The sequence below is a fragment of the Semicossyphus pulcher genome, unplaced genomic scaffold (genome assembly GCF_022749685.1).
Source record: "Semicossyphus pulcher isolate SPU_LCO1_2020_fin unplaced genomic scaffold, fSemPul1.0.p SCAF_11, whole genome shotgun sequence".
Lineage (NCBI taxonomy): Eukaryota > Metazoa > Chordata > Actinopteri > Labriformes > Labridae > Semicossyphus > Semicossyphus pulcher.
The window spans coordinates 11,303,887-11,325,975 of record NW_027211615.1 but is presented as its reverse complement, the minus strand read 5'-3'; the positions used below and the strand labels follow the sequence as shown (position 1 = coordinate 11,325,975).

The 22,089-nt window shown below is 43.6% G+C and overlaps 1 protein-coding gene across 2 annotated transcripts in view; it reads right to left on the bottom strand.

Annotated features, from left to right (window-relative positions):
- Positions 1-1,980: 1,980 nt before the first annotated feature.
- The window catches only part of syne1a (spectrin repeat containing, nuclear envelope 1a), a 146,359-nt gene continuing 126,250 nt past the window's right edge, over positions 1,981-22,089 (bottom strand). The window contains exons 127-147 of one of the 2 annotated variants that reach the window (XM_069656525.1): positions 21,838-21,963; positions 19,848-20,003; positions 19,236-19,394; positions 18,032-18,198; positions 15,172-15,334; positions 14,479-14,666; positions 14,216-14,366; positions 13,256-13,438; positions 13,004-13,141; positions 12,682-12,873; positions 11,892-12,207; positions 10,862-10,930; positions 10,387-10,520; positions 10,004-10,130; positions 9,685-9,896; positions 9,047-9,253; positions 8,633-8,761; positions 7,146-7,409; positions 6,973-7,062; positions 6,332-6,390; positions 1,981-3,279 (exon numbers count right to left, since the gene is read on the bottom strand). In XM_069656525.1, coding sequence (XP_069512626.1) covers positions 3,000-3,279; positions 6,332-6,390; positions 6,973-7,062; positions 7,146-7,409; positions 8,633-8,761; positions 9,047-9,253; positions 9,685-9,896; positions 10,004-10,130; positions 10,387-10,520; positions 10,862-10,930; positions 11,892-12,207; positions 12,682-12,873; positions 13,004-13,141; positions 13,256-13,438; positions 14,216-14,366; positions 14,479-14,666; positions 15,172-15,334; positions 18,032-18,198; positions 19,236-19,394; positions 19,848-20,003; positions 21,838-21,963 — 3,510 coding nt within the window. In that variant the 3' untranslated portion in view covers positions 1,981-2,999. The remainder of the gene's footprint in view (positions 3,280-6,331; positions 6,391-6,972; positions 7,063-7,145; positions 7,410-8,632; positions 8,762-9,046; positions 9,254-9,684; positions 9,897-10,003; positions 10,131-10,386; positions 10,521-10,861; positions 10,931-11,891; positions 12,208-12,681; positions 12,874-13,003; positions 13,142-13,255; positions 13,439-14,215; positions 14,367-14,478; positions 14,667-15,171; positions 15,335-18,031; positions 18,199-19,235; positions 19,395-19,847; positions 20,004-21,837; positions 21,964-22,089) is intronic. The other variant, XM_069656517.1, reaches the window with a different exon arrangement.

Sequence of the window (22,089 nt, the reverse complement as noted above, 5' to 3'; positions counted from 1 at the left end):
GCGTGTGTGTGTGGAGGATAGACTGAGACAAATCTGAGACCATGTGCTGTGAGTGGCTCCGAGCTGATTTGATGCCTAGATTTTTGTCTTGATGCAGTTGTTCAACATTCAAAGCTACAAGCGATCACTCTTCATCCACGCGTTCACTGATTATAGGTTCACTTTGGCTGGATTTACACACCTCCAAAAAATCTGATTATCATAGTGTATGTTCACTTGTGTGTGTGTTTTTCCAGTTGTAACTCTTGATTTTCCTCACTGACGGTCCCTTTCCTCTTTACACTGTTTGCCTTCATCTGAGCGACGAATTTGTTTCTTTGGATTTTCACTTCTTGTTGAAGTTGTATCTGTAGTCATCGATCTTTTCTTTGTTTGTTCAGCCATAGTAGATTACTGTTTACTCGCAACACTTGCAGAGAGCGGAAAAGCAGCTGCTTAGCTCCGCCTACCCTCTCTGGCAGACCAACCACTGCTGGGTGATGGAAAACGCGTCACTAACTGGGTGCTGCTTCTGTTTTTTTCTATGAAAGTCGCCACAGACACCCAGTCTTTAATACTGCAAATGCAAAGGCTTTCATCAGTGGGCCATAGGCTCAATCACCATTGTGTGTCATTTGGTGATAGATAGTGACTTAACAGACATTTATTAAAATGAAAATCTTGGAGATTATTACTTTAAATAAGTGCTAAATATTGCTAAATTTAAGGTTTGTAAAATGTTCGGAAAAAACAAATCGTGTCTGACTAACAATCAACAATTTAAAATTGCAAACAAGACAGAAAAGCAGAAAATCCTCAAGCTGTGTTAAAAAGCAACAACAGTTTGGATACTTTTGCTATTAGCAAGTTGCTTCCTCATAAGCTAACACTTTGTAAATCAAGTCCACAATTGCCAGAGGGGGCGGGAGGGTCACATCTCTGCTTTCCTTCTGCTGTCTCTCCTTTTACTTCTTGTCCCTGTTATTTAATTAAGCAGATAAATAAGCTCTCATATTGGCGGGAATATTCCGCTCTACTTGCCTGGATTCTTTGACACATCAATGCGGGTTCGTCCGAGAAGAATTCAGCCACTTGATTATGTTTAGCTTTCTGTCTAAACACACGGGCACCCTTGAGAAGCTAACATTTGTTTTCATTTCTGCTTGAAAATATGTTATTGTCAAGATTTTTGATAGTTTGGATAGAAGGACTACTTTAAGTACTCAAAAAAATTTTTAACTGCATCAATGCAATTAAAAAAAAAAAAATATATATATATATATATATATATATATATTGTAAAAAAAGAGAATTGTCCACATGCCAAAGTTTGATATTGACAATTTAAAACAATATAAAATAATTAAACCCGGCTATTTGTGATTAGTGGATTATGTTGATTATTGGGAATCCATTTCTTGTTTGATGTTGTTTATGTTAAATGTGTGGCCATTATTATGTGTGGTCTGACATTAATGAATGTGTTTAGCACAGGGGTCTCCAACCCGTACCCGTCTCCAACCCGTTTATCCGCACTCTAACACACTTGATTCGAATGTTTTGCTCGTCATCAATCCCCTGAGTCGCTTCAGTTGGTTGATAACGAGCAGATTCAAATCAGGTGTGTTAGAGTACAGGCAAACCTAAAACATGCAGGAAGGTGGCCCTCCAGGAGCAGGGTTGGAGACCCTGTGTTTAGCATCTTGAGAGAATGGCCAACAAAATGTGTTGGCAGGATAGACGGAATAAACAGAGAGATGCAGTTACAATGTTGTTTTACTTGTTAAAGCTGATCTGTGCCACTCGTGTGTGGAAAGCCTGCACACAAGATCGGAGATACTGGAGTTGTCCACTTGAGCTGTTGAGTGTAAGTCCAGTCAAACCTGAGCTGCCTGTCATTTGTTCACTGTGCCTGAAAATAAAAGCATCAATTGGAAAAATATTGTTCAACACTGTTTCTCTTCCTTTTGTGTCCCAAAAACAAACGCGAGAACACACATCTGTAAATATTTCATGTTTTATTATTTGCAAAGAGAGTATTCTTCATGAAGTCGGCATTAGCAAACTGTACATACATAAATAACCATTTTCATATTTCATCATTTTTTTACAGATTCTTTTTGAACAACGCAGTGATTGTGATGTCTCATCACCGCAGAATAATTATCGCAGTTCTTACAAAGCACACTATTTCAGGTCACAGCCGTCAACTAAAACACTACCAGTGATTGATTGGCCTTCTTAAAAGCAGGGGACTTTCAAGTGCATGCTCAAACAAAAGATAAAAAAATAACCGCCTGTGTTCAAAGGCATTTCAACAATAATATACAAATCAGTTTTTTAACAAGAGCTCCTTTTTTTTTCATATATGCCCCAGTCGGTTAAATACTGAAATAAAAAACAGGAATACAAGCCTTGGGGAAAGAAGTCGGCCATCTTGGCTGGACGGCTTCAGTGCAGTACCTCCGACAGTGCTCGTGTCAGTGCTATATGTTCGGATTTTAACTGTCATGTTCTAATATTTCAGCACTCAAACTGCACGTGTCATGTACAGTCTTCAGGTACGACATCCCACACTCAAGGTGGTGCTTCACCTCCATCAACACTACCAATCTCTAACTGATTGAATACTAAATAAATAGTAGCAGCACTGGATATCATGGACAAAAAGCACGGTCGACTTTGGCTCCCAACATACAGTATATAAATAGTGCTTTGTTTTCATTGATTTCACAGGTTCCTTCAGAAACCTTCAAAAATAAAATACACATTTAAGTTAAAACAACATGAAATATTTGGATTGGGGGAGCGGGGGAGGGGTCTCCAGATGAAGTCCATGTATTTCTGGAGTGTGGGGTTAAAGGGCGGAGGTGATTTCAGGAGGGTGTGTGTGCAATGTTAGAGAAACAAGTCTTCATATCACCTCAGAGTCACAAAGTATGTAGCTTACGGGCACGGGGTGAAGAGGACACATTCACAGGAGTCAGTGGAGTCCTTGGCAAAGCAGAAGGTAGATCTTCTCATATGGGCGGAGGTCCGTTGGTGTAGCGCAGCATGGGATGGAAGGAGCGGGCGAAGTTGTTGGCGTGGTGGCAGCTGTAGTCCTCCTCCGTCATGGGCACTAGGCAGGCCAGGCCGATGAGGAGCAGGAGGAGCAGCTGGACGGGGAGCGCGGCCCGGAGGACCCGCAGCAGGAAGGACGGGCCCTTTGGTGAGGAGGAGGAGGTGGAGGAGGAGGCACCGTCCGGAAGTTCAGAACGGGAGGAAACGCAGCCAGCGGCGCCTGGTGATCTGCTGCGGCTGCAGGAAGACACAGACGCAGGTTCAACACAGCAGAGGACAGACCTGAGGGGAGTGGTATTTGCAAGTCACTGCTGTGCTGTTTAACCCACTTTATGACCAATATGCTTTGATGGAATTGATTTTTTTTTGTGTTTGAATGGTGAAAAATGCTCAAACCATTTATAGACTATATTAAAGTTAAGCTTAACCCCCCACCTAGCTAAATGCCACCTCACCAGAGATAGGTCACATCTACGTATAACCCTTCATCGATCTGTCTTTGTAACCCAGCACGTAGAAAAAAAGTTCTAATTCCTTATTTGGTGCAAAAATATTTTCTGTTTAATTATTATCATTTTTTATTTTGTATGCGTGTCTGTTGGATGATTTTTCTTTCACTGAACTGTTTTTCTTTTTTTGCCTATTATATGGCGGTCTTGCTTGTTTGTTTTAAAAAGAAAACCAATAAAATAACATATTCTTAAAAATGCTCAAACATCATGATTTAAGTTCTCAGTTTTGTTCACTTTGGCGGCACCTAATGGCAATAAAAGGCATTTGCGAGCGCATACGGCCCAGATAACCAGACGTCCACGGTTGGCTCCGGTTGTAACTCTTGATTCTTCTAGCTGACGGTCGCTTTCCTTTTTAGACTGTTTGCCTTCATCTGAGCGTCGAATTTGTTGGATTTTCACTTATTTTTGAAGTTGTATCTGTAGTCATCCATCTTTTCTTTGTTTGTTCAGCCATAGTAGATTACTGTTTACTCACAACACTTGCAGAGACCAGAAAAGCAGCCGCTTAGCTCCGCCTACCCTCTCTGGCAGACCAACCACTGCTGGCTGATGGAAATCGCGTCACTAACTGGGCGCCGCTAGTGATTTTTTTCTGCGAAAGTCACCACAGACACCAAGTCTGTAATAATACTATATACTGCAAATGCAAAGGCTTTCATCAGTGAAAAAATCCTGAAGATTATTACTTTAAATCTGAGATGCACCATGATGAAGTAAAGACTGTGTTTTTTTGCTGATTCAGCCTCTTGTTAAATGTGTAATTTCACAATAAGAGCTGAAATGATTAGTCATTTGAGTTGTCAATCAATGGAAAAAATATTCTGCAACTATTTTTGTAACTATTACATCTGTTTTACGAGCAAGCTTCAGTCTCTGATATGTGAGATTGGCTGCTGATGTTTTTTGGCTTTAGCCTTTATTACACAGGACAGCTGAAGAGAGACAGGAAATGAGCGCATGCACCGACCGCGCGTGCAGCCTGTTACGGTTGCTCTTGTTTGTTGTAACTCTTATTTTGCATTTAACTTTATTCTGGCAATTATATTTATTTCTAGCATTCATATCTAAATCACCACAGATCCACTTCTCAGCATTTAATCTATATTTCTTATCTATTGCATATATACTGCCCATATTTGACATTTTTCTGACTTTGATTTTATGCCATATATTTCTTCATGCTTCTCTCCGTGTCAACTGTAATGCCTGAATTTCCTCCCAGGGATAAATAAAGTATTTCTGATTCTGAAATGTGGGGAGTAGAGAGTGGGGGGCGACATGCACTGAATGATCGGCAGACCGGGAGTCCAACCTGTGATCAGTGCATCGAGGACTGTAGTGTCTGTATGTGGGGTGCCTGCTCTAACAACAGAGCTGAACCAGCACCCAGAGATCTGCTGTTTTTTTGAGTTTCATATAATTGTTAAAATAAAATGATGAGCATTTTTCACTGTTTTCTGATGTATTCATAGACCAAAAATGGCCCCAAAAAATCATCAGATTAATCAATCTGGAAAATAATTAGTGGTAGCAGTAAATCCATAAATTCTGACAAATCGAGTGGGTTAAGGAGCACAAATGTTTGCAAATACTACTGAGACAATGTTTGTGAAAAGAGGAAACTCAACACACAACAGGAAGGAGCAAAAAAAATACAACGTTGCAGCAAATAGACCCAGATCCAACAGGTAGAGACACTTACAGTAATACTGCAAACACACATGAAACAAACAGGCACAAACACAAGAAGAGAGAACCAACCACAGGCATTCACAGATATCAGGCTGTATCTCATGAGGGGAAACTCTGGCTTTACAGCCGAGTATGTGAGAGTTCAATGTCACGTCTCATTCCAAACGCCTCTCTGGAGGTTTCCACTCCCCGAGCCAAGAGCGGAGGGGAGGAAGAGCAAGTTCTCACTGCGGCTCATCCTCGCAGAGGCTGCGGGAGGGTCAGACACGCTGACACTCCTCCAGACGCTCACTCTGCAGCCAATTTCACTAAATCCTCCTCCACGCTACAATACGGCTTAGCTGGAGTTCATTAGTATGTGAGAGAGTCCCTGCTCCTCTTTAAAGGATGCTATCAGGGGGAAACAAAGACGTTATTTCTGCCACAACACTCACAGGCAAGACTAGTTTAGGCTGAGTCTTCACCGGGCCTGTGTGTTATCGTTGGCAGTTCATGAAAATCTTTGGGGGTTAAATCAGATAAGAGTCAGACGTAAAGAGGTCTGGAAAAGAAACAAAGGAAAGAAAGTGGGAGTTAAAGTACAAGGAGAAAAACGCAGGAGTTAATGCATCACATCCTGCTTTAAACTATGAGGAGAATGAAACAGGAAGGAAGCGTGAGAAAGGAAACTGAGGAGGAGGAGGGGAGATAGATAGTGCCATCTAGTGGGCAAGAAAAGGAGAGGCAAAAAAAAAGGATGACAGGGAAATATTTCATGATGCCATTCAAGAAGCAGCAGGGCAACGAGAAGCAGTGAAATCAAACATTTAAAGGAGGAAGGGAGCGGCCTGATGAAGGCGATTCCCCACTCGTTTAAGAGCTGGTAACATGGTCTCTAGAAGGAGGGACGATCATGGAACGCACGGTTAAAGCCTGAAAAATAACTACAATTGTCTAATAATCGTGTTTGTCTTCTTGTGAGTAAAACTGATTGTGGTTAATTGATTTTCCGATGGTTTGAATCAGTAAAAATCATGTTTCTATTCAGGCGTATCTTCGGTTCCATCATCGTCCCGTGTTTCTAGAGTCCAGGATTGAGGTACCTGTGGCGCGGGCCGCTCTCAGCGCGTCCTGGCTGGGCCTGACTACTTTTGCCTCGGGGCTGAACCACGCAATGAGCAGGGAGGGGTAAAAGAAAGAAAAGAATGTTTCAGTCAAGGGCAAATAAAGACCAAGCTTCAGATGAGAGAAAAAACCAATAACATAAAGAGCCATAACATCGCTCAGAGAAGGAATCATCGTCAACCAAGGAGCAGCAACTTAATCAATGACGGTGATTGACTTTCAGAAAACCAAGAAATCTGGCTTCTCAAGACTAAATCCTGGAGGGTCGAGTTAAAAGAAACCGAAATCAATTTATTTACAGAATCATTGAACTGAAAACATGTCGTTTCTTTAACTAAGCCAATGCAGAGAGGTTCTATTACATGAAGAGAAAAGCCAGGTTTTCTTGTATATTTTTGGCATTCATCATGGTTTGGGCAGCAAAAACATCTTAAAAGGGGAGGGGGAGGGGAAGCAACAAATCTGTGTGTACATGTTAGCAGAGCAGTAAAAAGTGGAAACATTTGTATTAACAATAAAATAAAGGGATAGCAGAGGGGGATTGTTATGTTATTTTATCGTCTGAAAAAAAGCGGAGGATCTAGCCCCCCCTGCTGGACACTAAGAGAGAGAACATTACCAATCGTTTGCGACTTTGGACGGACACCTCTGACACAGGAGCGGCTGATAAACAGGCTTCTGATTTGCCAACAGGCAGCGGTAAACAATCCTGAAAGATAAACAAAAACAGCATCAGTATGTATCAAATTAAGATCGAAATAAAACTTCACGCTATATTAAACATCTTCTGACCTGCCGTGTGTCCACAGCCTCCAGCCTCCTCTCCAGCCCCTCCAGGTCTGAGCTGACCTCCCTCAGGAGGAGCCGCAGTCTGTTCAGGATCACGTGCACCTTCTCCTGAGCCTCCAGACAGTCGCTGCCCTGATCCCAGACCTGCTCTGAGACCTGCGTCTGCAGCGTCACGGTCTGAGGTTTGGTGTTGACCAGCAGCTGAGCTGAGAGCTCCTGAAGAGACGACACTTTGTGCTGCGAGTCCAGCAGCTCGCGCTTGATTTGCTGCAAGAAAATAAAAGAGATGAAGGAGAGAGCAACGTGTACAACATTTTTATCTTTGAACTGCTGAATATTTTTCTCTTGATCTTTACAAAGTAAGTCTTAGTGGTGAATGTAGGAGAAAATGAAGTCTGTTTTATGTCTGCTCTACTTTCATGTCTTCTTTGTTTTTATCTTTTTTTTTAAAACATAGTTTACTGTCGTCATCTTTCATTATGACTTTTAATTTAAGTTTATTAGAAATTATTTTTAAAGAGTCTTTTTATGTTTGTTCCTGTTTCCTGCTTAACTTTGTTTCCTTTTTTTAGTCATGTTTTATATAAAGGAAACACATTTGTTATCTTTATGGAAGAGCGTTTCATAAACAATTAGGGCTTTGACATTTTTTTTTTTTTTAAACATCCCTGTCTAATAAGATTTATGTTCCCATATCTGGCTCAGAAAAGAATCAGGACTCTTTGTTTAAAGGAGCAGTTCGTCCCTGGTGTTCTCTGTAATCAATAGAAGCAATAATATTTTAAATTGGCGCCATAGCTGTGGAGAAAGTTGTTCAAACAGCTCGTGGTTTCGCCCATTCTACATTCCTACAACACCCAGCATGCATTGCGCCCCTTCTTCTGAAAGGAACGGCCCAGCGAGAGACGCTGGTGTGAAATACAACTGTTTTCCAGTCAATGACATTGATCGCTGCAGGCAATGGCTCAGAGCGGTACAGAATCTGAAATACGACGAGAATATACCAGTGGATCGTCTAAAAAATCTTCAGGTCTGCAGTCTACATTTCAAACCTGACGATTTTGAACAAGACATGACATCGGAGGCGGGCGTCCTAGATTGAGGAAGTGTAGTTTAGCGAGCTCCCTGGCCTCCGCCAGATGACACGTTTTACATAGTCTGGCGGAGGTTTTCCAGGGCCCACTGGAGAAGCGGATAGCGTCCTCCAAAGGCACAGAGCCAAATTGCATTTTTCTACCATAATGGCATTAGCTCCCCATATTAGCATGATAGGACTGAGGTTGAAAATCGGCAAACTGGCCCTTAAGTTGTGAGGTAGAACGGAAAAAAACAGGAAATAACAACAGTTATTGTTTCCCCTTATTTTAGTCAGAATTCTAGTTTATTCACAATTGTTTGTGCCTAAACCTCACTTTGAACTATCCATGTACAAAATGATGATTAATATTAAAGGAAAAACAGCAGAGAAACCTTGTTTTATAGAGACATACCGTCAGGGTTTTGTGATGAGCTCGTAATGTTTCACGATCCACTTTAGGAGGGATGGGCACCACCTCGTTCCTCCTGCGGTCGATGTTCTCCAGCCACAGCAGCAGGCCGTGGCTCATCTCATGGAACTCCTGAAGAAAGATGGTACAGTAGACATTAATCTTGGAGATGGAGGTTTTTTACTTTTTCAGATTTGATGATTTTTACTGTGCTACTTATCTCTCTACACCAGTGAACCTGTGGTAATAATTAAAAAGATAGTGGGTTAAATTTGACTGAACAAGCCAAATTTTTATTCCCTTTTCTAACTTGTTATACAAAGCTTGCCTAATATGCATAGAAAGAAGGTTTTTTTTGTCTTTCCTGGACCATGTGTGTGTGTGTGCGTGTGTGCGTGTGTGTGCATGTTTTAGTACCTGGCACTGCATCAGTGCCCTCTGCAGCTCTTCCCTCCAGTCCTCCAGCGAGGCACCGAGCCGATCCCAGCGGGCGTTCATCTCTTTCAGCCCGTCCCTCAGCTCCCACGCCTCCTCAGAGTCGGGCTCTGATTGGAGGAAGTCTGCGCTGCTCAGGTTGATGGACAAGACCTCCGATTTGTGGGCGTCCATCCCCTTCAGCAGCTCCTGAAGGGACAGAATCAAACAGGGAGAGCAAATTTAAAACAGCATCTTTATGTGGGGCAAGAGGTTATTTATAATGACACTGAAGTAGGAGCCAGGCCGGATCATAGCTGGGTACTAGATAGAGGAAGCTGAGAATACACGAGGTGCTGACAGATCAGAGTGCAGCAGGATTATGCTGAGGTGTTTTGGACATGTTAGATGCAGGTTATGAGGCTTCAGAGTGGGGTTATTTATAGAACAGTGATATCTTGTCTCATGGTTTACAGGCAGCAACAGCTGACCTAGGAAATGAAGCGTGAGTGTTTGTGAGGGTGAGTGGAAGGTGAAAACACTGCACGTGAAGTAGGACATTTTTAACAGGGACAGTGGGGTTAAAATACTGCGCACACATGCTTAAATACAGCAGCTGAAACAAGACTTAGTAAACACACCTTGAGCTTCTTGATTCTCTGCTGGATGGTGTGTATGTCGGTGCTGAGTTCGAGCCCTCGCAGCTGGCTGAGTTCAGCCTCAGACTGACCCAGCCAGGCCCTCATGGTCTGCAGGTCTGAGATCAGCTGCTGCCACTGCTGCAGGTTCTGCTTGTGCCGGTGCTTCTCGCTCAGAGACTGAGCCTGGATCAGCTCCCAGCGCTCGATCACACCTGCGGGGAAACAGAGCAGTTTTACACAGCACGTGCAGCATTTACAGGAGGGAGTTATCAGTCTGTCCGCAGATCTGTGTGCCTATGTGTGTGTGTGTGAGGCTGACCTGCACTCTGAGCGTCTGTGCTGGTGGGGTTGATGAGTCCCGGCATGTCGTCCTCGTCCTCAGTCAGCTCTCCTTCCGCTCGCTTCACTGCGTCTATACTTCCTCGACACTCGCCCATCAGGCGCATCTGGAGCAAACAAAAGAGTAACATTTTATATTATTTTAAAATATAATCATCATATAAAAGATGCAAGCCAAGATACCTGATGTTCAGTTGGTTGTTCAAATTTTTATCTCAAGACTATTTGTTCTCAATTTGCCTCTTTATCTAATTACAAATAGTCTCGAAAGAATGACAACAAAGAAGATTGTTGGGAAGATATACTTTTCATTCATTTGCATGTCAGAATGTGCAAACGTTTCTACAAGTGAGCAGGACTCACATAGCCCATGTACGTGGAGTCGATGTCGGGGCTGGAGCTGTTGGCGGTGGCCTCCCTCTGCTGCAGGTGGTATCGACCTGCGTCCAGAGCCTGATCCAGCTGCCTGAGACTCGCCTCCAGCTGACCCGGCTCGCCTGCACAGAGGCAACAACAGGGTCAAGAAAAGCAGGAGGGTAAAGATTGGCACGACAAGCGTTAGCATGCTGTGGGTTTAAACAGATGCTGTGACGGCATGCATTAGTCTGAAATGCAAAAGTAAACAATGGCAGAAAGGAACACGGAAGTTTAACAGGTTAAAAATGATATTAGCTGTGAAATTAATGACAAACACATGGTTTGGACGTCAGCATGCAGTGATGGCCGTCTCAGGAGGACGGGACATGCAGCCTGACTGATGCTCGTGTGGTAGTAAAGTTCAGTGTTTTAGTTCATGACATGCTCTCCTGTCTCATGCTGTAACACTCTTGTTTCCTACCAGAGGACGATTTCAGTGTGTTCTCGGTCAGTTTTATATAGGCCTCTGGGCTCTCTGGGATAACTACATCTGGGAAGAGACACACACAACATACACTCCTTAGAAAGTGGGACTGACTGAATGTGATAACTGAAGTGGCACTGGTGTCCTCATGCCGGGGTTGGATGTTCAGACCTCAGAGCTCTCTGAATTCCATTTATTTTTATTCTGTTTATATATTTTCTATTTAAGCTTGTGTTAAATACTTTACTATTGCTTTAATATGTCTTGCATCAGGGCAGAGTGTTCTGCATTAAGGACTTTAACTGGCACCAGATCTTTGAAAAAGGTCTGCACTTTGTTTTGTTTTTAAGACACATCCCACAGCAGCAACATTAACACATTAAAGCTTAATGATTGTTTTCTCTGTGATGTACTGTATATTTGTCACGTGTCATGTTGTTTTTAATTGTGTTTCCACACGTCTAAAGCCACTCTAACAATTTCCTCATTTATTCAATAAAACCTATTCTATCCTTCCTAATTTAATTAATGAAAGGACAGTGGCTGCATTATAGTTGACAATACAAGCATATATTTTCAATTAGCTTATTGACGTTGATATAAAACAACACACACTTAATGTGATTGCATCATTTTATTCTAAGCACTTTGAATATCTAAATAAAAATGATAAAGATTCCTGGAAAAAAACATGTGTTTTCAATGTTTTTCTCCTTAAAGCTCCTGTGAGGAACTTTGATTTTGGCGCCCCCTGTGGTTCAGTCTGTTTCATAACCAGCAAAAAACCCTCACAGGAGCTTTAAAGCGAAGCGATTACTTATCTAATTTAATAACTCTCTATATTGTATATTCACTTGTTTCATACGCTGAACTGCTGTGCTCTCCTTAAAACCAATACCAATTTCTGTTATAACAAAAATGTGTTATTTCCTACAAACGTTAAGTAAATTTCTGAAAATTAGGTAAAACCAAAACATGTTCATCCACAAGCAATCAGGAAATGAACAAACCATCAAGCTGTACCAACCTGACAGCACCGTGGCAGCCGTCCTCAGATACTCATCCTCCTCCTCGTTCCCTCGACTCCTCTCCCTGTGACCTCGTCCAGGGCTCTCCAGGTCTCTGCTCAGGTCGTAGTCGTGGTCCCACTCTAACGGGATGGAGTCCACGCTGGCCGGGGTGTCGCGTCCCGAGCGGTCAGCCCGGACGAGCGGGGCCGTACCCGAAGCCGGGCGGCTGGACGGGCGGGGCAGAGCGGAGTCGCCCCACTGCAGCTCGGAGAGGTCGCCGCCTTCCTCCATGTCCAGCTCTCTGTCTGAACCGTCGAGCTCGTCGTCGGCCAGCTAGGGGAGAAGGTCAGAAGGATGTAAGTGGAAGGAAAGAAGGCCACATGTAAGGAGGCTCAGATACTGTAAAAGCATATGTAACTAAGACGTGTGAGAGGTGCTGTGAGGTGAGCATGTGTGCTGTACCGACTGTTAACATACAACACTGCTGTGTATTCACTAACAGCTGTCATTATGAAACTATGTTGCACACATGTTTCCACCATGTCAAGGGTTGTGAAGGAAGACAGCTGTCAACTCTGACATGTGTTTACAGACGACACTTTGACTGCCAGTTCACAAAGTCCCTGCACACAGTTTACTTCTCCTTGCAGTGAGGCTCAGTCAGCGAATCAAAACACAGAAAACAAAGTCCAAGCTTCGTATTGTTGCTACTTCAAGTTGTTGTCAATAACAGGAACCAGATATTTACATCCTAACACTGACAGTATTTCTGCCTGTGTGTCTACATTATGGTTTATCTTTACTCACAGGCAGTCGTGTGAGTTTCTTATAGTATCTGTCGACTCGTCCGAACACCTCCTGGCAGTATCTCTGCAGCTCCTCCAGCTCCTCCTCGATGACGGCCGCGTCCAGAGGTTCACTCTTCTCAATGAGAGCTTCGCCCTGTCTGAACACCAGCTCGATCTTCCCCGTGTTCAGGTAGATCTCCTGCTGGAACGCCTGAGACACAAAGACAGCAGCGGTCAGAGGAAAGGACAAAAACAACGCACATCTAGTTCTCTTTTTATAGTTTGGAGTTTGACTAAAAAATAGGGTGGATATTACGATACATGGCGTCTGTCTGTCTCACCTTGAGCTGTTTTATCTTGGCCTGTACGTCACACTCAGAGAAGTGCTCGATGTTTGTCAGCTGGAGGTCCATCTCTGTCAGCCACACCAGGATGCTGTCTCGAGCCGTCTCAAACTCCTCCCTCTGGCCGATGAAGTGCTGAACGAACGGAAAGAGACAAAAACATGCTTTATTGTTTTTCATCATAGATTTGTGGATGTGGTCATAATGTACTCATATTATTATTGCGGCAACAATCTGACGCCATGCTACCTTGAGTCTGCGTAGGATGGCCGCCACCCTCTTCTGCAAGTTATCCCACCGCCTGTTCCCATCATGCACCATTTCTCTGAGCCGGCAGGAGGAGTCGGTGCGGTTCTCCCGGGCCAGGCGACGGTACTGTTTGTTGATGAGCTCCAGCTGGGTCAGGCACTCCTGCACCTGCCGCTGGAAGGCCTGAGAGAAAAACACACACATGCACAAATTAGTTCTGAATAGGACACACTTACCCGTAAATGAAAACAGGCGTGCAATATAATAATTACTAAGAAAAAGATGAATGTGCCTGGACAAAAAACAAACAACTAACAAGGACAGACTGTCTGCAAAAATAGACAGCTTCAATGTCTACATCTGTAGAATATGAAACAGACATGAAAAAGATATTTTTTCAACTCAAAGGAAGAATAAAGGTGTCTTCAGTCAGGCTCAGCAGGGGCATGATATCCACACTGTGTGTGTTGTACCGAGTGAATCAACTGAGTGTGTTAAAAACGTGTTAAAGAAAGTGTTAAAATATTTTCTGTGCTGCTGAAAGCAAAACACATTAAAACAGTACGGTACATCTATTATTGTAATTATTCTATGTTTAACTTAATCGACTTTCCAATCAGGCACAAACTCTGCAGATCCCAGCAGCCCGGGACAGACAGCCAGCTAGCAGGAATGTGCACGTGCACGGTGATAGACAGCAGCTGCTGAGCAGACCAGTGCAGACGAGTATGAGCGACATGACACTCTTTTCCCTTTCCTCTATGCTTCCTTTACCCTGCAGGGACTCTATCCGTCCAGAGATTTATGCTGCTCACATGTAGAAATGTCTGACAGGAAACTATAAAACATCAATGCATGAACATGCAAAAACATGAATTTGATAAGTCACGCATGCCAGAAATAGACTTATATACACTTTGCAACTGCAGCTGTCTTCTACTAGAAGTGAAATAGACCCACCTCGAATTTTTTCAGCTCCTCTTTAGCGACAGTGTACAGAACTCCAGAGGAGTTGGGCAGAGCGGCTGTTCTTTCCGAGGTCTTCAGCCAATCCTCAAACCGGGAGTAATCATCCAGAAACCTCTGCCACAACCTCCACGTCTCCTCAATCCTGCACAGAGAAATCTTTCTGTTACACCATGGCTGCTTTTTCTTTGGTAAAAACACACGATTGTACGATTAATGGAAGTGTAATTTGTAGTATATCGGTATGAGGCACTGACTTGAGCCTCCTCTCCATGGACATGGCACAGATGTTCCTCCAGCGCCGGTCCAGCCCTCGCGTGGCCTGCTGGATGGAGTCGCACTCTGTCTCCGTGGAGCAGGCGTCACAGTCGTGCAGCAGGACTTCACACAGGTTCAACACTGACGCCACACCTGTGCTGTGTTTCTCTATGTCCCTCTGCAGCTCCTACAAATCATTCAACAGAAAAGCTTTAGTTTTACAGCGAGTAAAGGGTTGTACAAGTAGCCCTGGCTTTGCTCCCCATGTGCGTTTATGATAGAAGTAGTTCATTTGTCTGTTCATTAATCAATTCAGCGAGTGCAGGAGGAGCACAGCCAGCATGCTAAACTACAGTATAGGCATGTGTTCTGCAGCTCTGGAGAGGAAGGAGGTCAGTGGGTGCTCACAATCCAGTCCACATTTAGAGCGGCATCCTGGCAGCAGGAAGGACACTGATACTGACTGTAGGCAGCTTTAAACAAACAGCCAGAGATGTTTGCATGAGTCATGCTGTGATTACTCATGTGGCTCAGTGTCACTCATTTTCCACCAGCTCAGTTTGAATCATATTGTTCCATTGTACTTAAGCAGCTACAGAAAAGTGCAAGGGGGAACTTGCATCTGGAAATCAGCAAACCAATCTTTTTTTGCATTTTGTAACAGTTAAATGTCCGTGTGTGGTCCCTCTTGCCTGCTGCTGGTTGAGCTTCCTCTGAATCTCCTGGTCGTCGCAGGTGTCGTAGACGATGGGCCTGGACAGCTCCGTCTCGATGCGAGCCAGCCATGAACGCAGGCTGCTCATGTTCTTATCTAACTGCTGCACCGCCACCAGGGTCTCCCTCAACTTCTTCACCCTGGGAGAAAAGCAGAGTCATCGAGTCAGCACATGGGGCACTGGTGAACACTTGCCGCCAGTGTGGTAACAGAGAAATGTGTTGCAGATTCTGCTACAACTTGTCATTTAATTTAAAGGATTAAATGACAAAAAAATCAGAGGCAATGTGAGTTTGAAGGCATAAAAAAGTGTTAGAAAGCATGAAAGGTTTCTATAAAAGTGTCTTGCTAAGCAAAATGTTGTTTATTTTGGCGATAACACAAAGAATATGTCACCAAAACTAATATAGAACAGGAAAACAGAAGCTTTAATCAACCGAAGAAACATTAAAAACATCTTTAGATCTGGTTGTAAATTTGAGGTCAGAATAAAAATCCCACAGAGAGCACTCTTTGGTGATACCTACAGAACATAAACAGTTGTTGAGCTTCACAGAGCAGAAGACTAATATTAGCACGAGCATTATTATTCCAGATATTTTACTTTGGAAGTGATGAATCCTTACTTGACCCTGCACAACAACTGGGAACTATTTTAGATCCGTGCACGCCTGCAATTTGCAAACCCTCACCGCTGCAATCAATGACATGTGGAACATGTTTAAATCAGCTGACATTAACTTTTACACCAGCTCCACATTCACAACTCCCCACCCTGCAAAGCAATGCATCTCACTGTCTCACCACAGACTAGATCTGGAATGAAGGAGGTGTCCGTTCAATGCTACATAAACAAACTGGATACTATAATCTGATAACAATGGACACATTTATAGCAGGTGTGGTCTACTGCAGCTCTAACGTGCCGTGTTAATATGTGCTGCTTGGAATCAGCTGCACGTCACACCATCTTATGTACTGCAGGATACAGTTATTTGTTTATTATAGGGCAATGTAATCTGCACACATCAGTCCTTAAACATGAAGTGCAAATATTTTAGTTTTTCTCTGACCTGTTGCACAGATAAGGTCTGTATAAGGTCACATTAATTTTGATCTCAATCCAACAATGAAGCCAGTTCACACAGTGACAGTAACACTCCTGCTATTGTCTAAACTGTCTGGGACTTATTGTCCTGTCTCGTGTGGCAACCTCCACCCCACGCTGGAAAATCAGACTGTTGATACATCGCCTAAGAATTATTTCAACACACTAGTTAGACCAGATTTACACCATGAAGTTATTATTGAGCAAGTTGCATAAAATGATGTGAACTTGATGCTGCAACAATCCACATCCACAAATACCAATTAACTCTTGTTTACAGGAGCATTTGTGTTATTCTCCAGAGCAGGAGCTGCTTGAAAACACAACATAAACAACCACTAAGTACTCAGTACTAAGTACTGTTGTTGTCACAGTGCAGCCTTTAAAAATGCAGCTTCAACATAAATTCTCAATTCTGTCCTGCCTGTTGATGTCGCAGTCGCAATCCGGCAGATCCTCGCTCGGGCATCCTGCCATATCGTCTGTCCCTAAATCCAAAACCATGGGGGAGCGGAATTCCCAAAGACAACGTGAGCGTCAGGAAGCGTTATAACGGTGTCGATCCAAACACTCCTCTGCTCCGTCTGCGAGCTCCACATGGGACTTTCGCTACACTGTCTGTGCAGAGGGGTGGTCGGGTGGCACAACTGTGACTCCAAGGTTAAAAAAAAAGAGAACCCCAAACAAGCGTGAGTGTGTGTGTGTGAGTGTGTGTGTGTGTGTGTGTGTGAGAGTGCCTGAGAGTGACAAGTGCTGCTGTTTCTAAAAACAGACTTACAGTCAGAGGCATGTGCTGCAGAGCTGGCCTGTGTTGGAGTCTCACACACCAAATGCACATAAAGCGAGCGTGAGCTGAAGTGAAGGCCGGAGGCTCCGTGCATGTCAGTAAACTTGGATGGATAATGCACAAGAAGGAGAAAGGTTTTCCAACATAACATGCTTGCAGAATTATAAAAAAAATCTGTATTTCTTTAGAAAATTAAACTGCAAACTCGAAAGAAAACAGGACATTGTACACAGGTATTCTGCTCTCTGCGACAATTACAAACTGCCTCTCCTGTTGTTTTAAGTAAAGGACGGATATAAGAGACAAAGAGAGCCCAGCTGTCTGTGTGAGGTCAGACACAGTCCTCCCCTTCTTCCCCCGTACACTACAATCCCAGGGGGCAACAGCCGGAAGACAGCCGATGGGGGGAGGAGAAGGGGGCAGCTGAGGCAGTGAGAGTCAAAGTTTGGGTGACGTCACTTTCAGTTAACAACAAACAGAAAGAAAAGTTCAAAGTGCGATTTGGCTGGTTCCAAAAAGAGCCAAAAAGGTAGAAGAAGACAGAAGAAGGGAGATGAAGAGGGATGTAGAGGAATGTGTCCTCTTCCTGCTTTGCTTGCAGCTCCACTAAGCTGGAGTCCCACTGACACCAGCAAGGAGCTCAGGAAATGCCTCAGCAGCACTGTGGGGAAATGAATTCCCCATCACGTGTGCTGGAGGGTCACCGTGGTAACAAACTGAAGCACAGACATGTCTTCACTAATAAAAACCCTCCTCCACTAGGGGGAGTAATGCAGTGTGTGTAGTAAAAGCAAGCATGGGCACCTTTCTCTTTCTGTCCAAATATAGACACTGTGCATCTCTATGTACTTTTCATCAGACCACAATCAGACCAGTGTCTTCTCAACGTGTTGGGTGGTCTTCTTCTTTCTATCAAGCACCTGTTCTCTAGAGCACACCCACCTGGCAGCGATGAGGTCCAGCAGGTGTTGCCAGCGCTCGCTCACTTTGCTGAGTTTGTGTTGGATCTCGGCCGCCTTGCTGTCTTGGCTGGCCCGCGCTAGGCGATCGCCCATAGCCTGCAGCTGCTGCTTGTTCTCCTGAGAGACACTGATCTCCTCCTGGTAGTCCTGGGAGAGAGAGAGAGAGACACGACAAGCAGGTGAACACAGGGAGGTGTGAGTGCGGTGTAGAGCAGTGGCTCTCAACTGCTAGCCTCAGGAGCCACCACCACTTCCTTAATGATAAAAAGCGACCCAAATTTCTCAACCACTCAAATGTATTTGATAAAAAATGTTGCCATTTGGACCTGAGACGGCTAACTGACCAGCAGGGAGCAGTTCCTTCTACAATTTATTTAATTTGCATCCTATTTTCCACAGAAATAACCTAAAAAAGTGCAGCATAAATGCAACTACTGCAAGGCTCATGAAGAATGTAAATGTGACTGTGGCTGGGATAATCCAATCAGTGGATACATGGAGTGTGAAAGTGAATAAAGTACACTTCTACTGCACGCACGTCATAGGAAACACATGTCCTTCAAAATAAAAGGGCAGCATAGCCACAACTTCAAGAACACATCCGACCACTGACCCACTGAAAACAGCTCCACAGCCCACTTTTGTGGTCCCGACCCACCACTTGAGAACCATGGGTGTACAGTGTATATACAGTATGTATACAGTATTCAAATTTAGAGCTTTAGACGAGGCCACATTTGTTAGTCTAAACCAAGTGTAGCATCATTTACAGAATAATGTACTTACAGCTGAATTTAAATGAGACGATTCTGGATAAATACTTAATTTTAAAGCGATCCTCACTGAGCAAACATGTCATCACTCTCAACTAGCAGTCTAACGCTTCAAGATTTAAACTTGTAGTGTTTCTTTTTGTTTACTTCTTTGTATTTAATTCCAATCTGTGTCTTCTCGTTTCAAGAAAACATTTCAAAATCACACAGAAAAATAAATATCTCATTATAATATGGACAAATATAGTTCATAACTAACAAACAAATGAGTGCATGAAAGTAAATCTGGACTCAACTCTTTGAATCTGCTTGTATTGAGTGCCATTCTCTTGTACAGATGTGTTTTGTACATTAATATCTCTATATGTGCATTTCAGGTGTGCTTTTAATAAGACTGCGTGCTTTCATCACCTTGCGCAGCTTTTCGATCATCTCTTCAATGCTGATGTCTCCATTCTGAGAGACCTTGCTCTCCATCTGTGTGAGCCATTCACACAGCTCCTTGTTCTTCTCGTTGAACACGGCCCACTCATTCAACTTCTCGCTCACCTGCTGCCTGCGCAGGGAGAGCTGAGGGCACAAAGAGGGTTATTGTGGTAAGGAGGACAAGGAGAAGGATGATCAAGAAAATGTGAAATGTTTGGTGGTTTAGAAGCAGGAAAGGTTGGAGGGGGAAATGTTTCAGATAAACAATAATCAGAGGTTTAATTCTTCTGCTCCTCTCTGTCTCAGCTGAACACCTTCATAGCACACACAGTTCAAAACAATGCTGTTGGTCCTGTGATGCTTGAAGTGTAAGTGGTCCATATGGACACTAGTGCACTAGGCCATCGTTACTAAATTAAGCTGTTTTTATTTAACATATTTGTTTTCATGTGCATGCTTACATATGTTTAACTAAGGGACTATGCAAAAGTCAAATCCACAACAACAGGAGACGTTTCAGGATGTAGCAATCACAAATCCGCCTCGTATAACCACCAAGAACAAAACATCCTGTTCATGTGTACTGTGTGAATCTACCTGGTGGCAGACTTCCTCCCACTGGCGCTGAAGCAGCTGGAGGCGTTCCTGTAGGACTGTGATGTCATCAGCACTGACCACGCCCTCCAAGGAGTCCCTCAGCGAGAACAAGGAAGTGAGGTCCTCGGTCCAGCCCTCCACGCTGTGCTCCAACTCCTGCATCCACATGACATGATAATGATGTACAATACACAAGGGAGGACATCCACAGCTCTGAATACCAAGACGCTCTCAGACGAGCCGGTTCAGAAGGTTTTGTGTGCCCTCATCACCAGCAGCCAAAGTCAAACAGAGCAGGAAAACCACAGAGCAGGACAGCTGAAGCTCAACTGCAGCTGCTGCACCCTCCGAAACAGTGAGGAAAACAAAAAAGCACACACAACAACAACAAGGCATGTCGCAAAAAGACACCAAATGTCTGCTTGATACAAGATTTTTTTTAAAACAGCTTTAAAATAAAGAAACATTTAATATAAACAAAACAGCTACATTCAAGGTTAAAGGCAAGATAAGGTAACAGACTCATCCAACCTTGCATCTCCTCCTCCTCCGTCACTGTGACGGTTCTGCTGCTGCGTTATCATTTGTGGACCCGTAGAATGCCTTCATTACGCAACACAGACACACACAATAGGAAGCGCACACACATTTATACACCCCCACTGCAAACACGGACGCTCTCTCTCTCTCTCTCTCTTGCTCTCTCATGCGCACGCACCCTCCATGTCTTTCTCCATCTCTCTCTCCCCACCCCCCTCTCTCTCTCCTCAGCTGATGCTCACTATGTGCAGCTACTCTTGCAGCCCTTCTCCTCCCCTTCCTCCCCGAGGAGGACGTGTCATACATGAAACATGACTGCATGCAGTGTCCGGCGGCTGAAACAAACTGCAGCTGATAATAATTTGAATTTTCATGCATGTGATCGCTGTGAGATTCCAGCATCATCCTGGCAGCGTTTCAACATGAGCCATATCTTTAAATTAGGATTATCTCTTTTTGGTTACAGGAAACACACCATATACTACAAAAATAACATGTATTTATTACACTATATAAAGACTTGAAATGATGTGTAAGGAGCATAAACAAAAGTTACACCAACAGTCTGAAAACCGAACAAACAAGGTCACAAAGTGAGACGACAGCTGCTCGATGAAGATGTTTATTTTTTTGCTGCTGGTCTGTTCTTTGATCTGTTTGTCCCCACAGCCAGATTAAAAGGGTAGAGACAGGACACGTCTGTGTCTGTGGGTGTGTGTGAATGTGTAACAGACAGAGAGACAGAGACAGAGAGACAGAGAGAGAGAGAGAGAGAGGCAGACAGAGAGAGTAAGCATGTGTGTATGTATATATTGCATTTCGGAGAAAGAGCCAGGTGCAGACCATTTACCTAAGAGGAAACGATCTGTACATGTCTGTGTGTTAAAAAAGCCGCTTTTTATGAGGTCCTGTCGTGCAAAGATGAAGCCAAAATGCATGACAAAAAAGAGCAGATAAAGAAAATAAAAATAACGATGACATTTAATAAAATAAATACTAGGGATGCACGATATTTTCGGCACGTTATCGGTATCTGCAGATTATGGCTTCAAGTTGACATATCAGCATTTTTCTGCCGATTTTTTTCCACTGATAAAACAACCTTTATTTCTGCCTAAATGCTCGATGATTACAAAAGCTTGACGTAATGCTACGACATTAACTCGAAGCAAGTGTGCGCATGTGCTGCTTACAGCACGCCTCACTTTTTTCAGCCGCACTTTTTGGCCACTACAATAAGAGGCATGATATCAATTCCACTAGAGGGGAGACTCTTGATGTTCTCTGCAATTAGGCAGAAAAAAACATGTGGCTAATATATCTGTATCCAAATCAGCAAAAGGGTTGGAAAATATCCGCATATCGGATAATGGAAAAAAATCCAATATCGCGCATCCCTAATAAAAACAATAATTGCAATAATGAGTGCATGCGCATTAGATCTGCTCACCTTGCATCTGATTTGCTCCGAGTGTAGCTCCTCATGGTGGTCAGGCAGTGGCACAGACAGCTTCCTCTTGAAGGCCCTCAGCTTCTCCAATGACGCAGTTATGCCCTTCTCACATCGCTCCCAGTTCTACACACACACACACACACACACAGAGTGAGAATTAGAGCATAAAACACACACACACGCACATGCACGGACTGCAGAACAAACACTGCTGTACTCTGCAGCTCCGTTGCTGTAAATTCTTCTTGC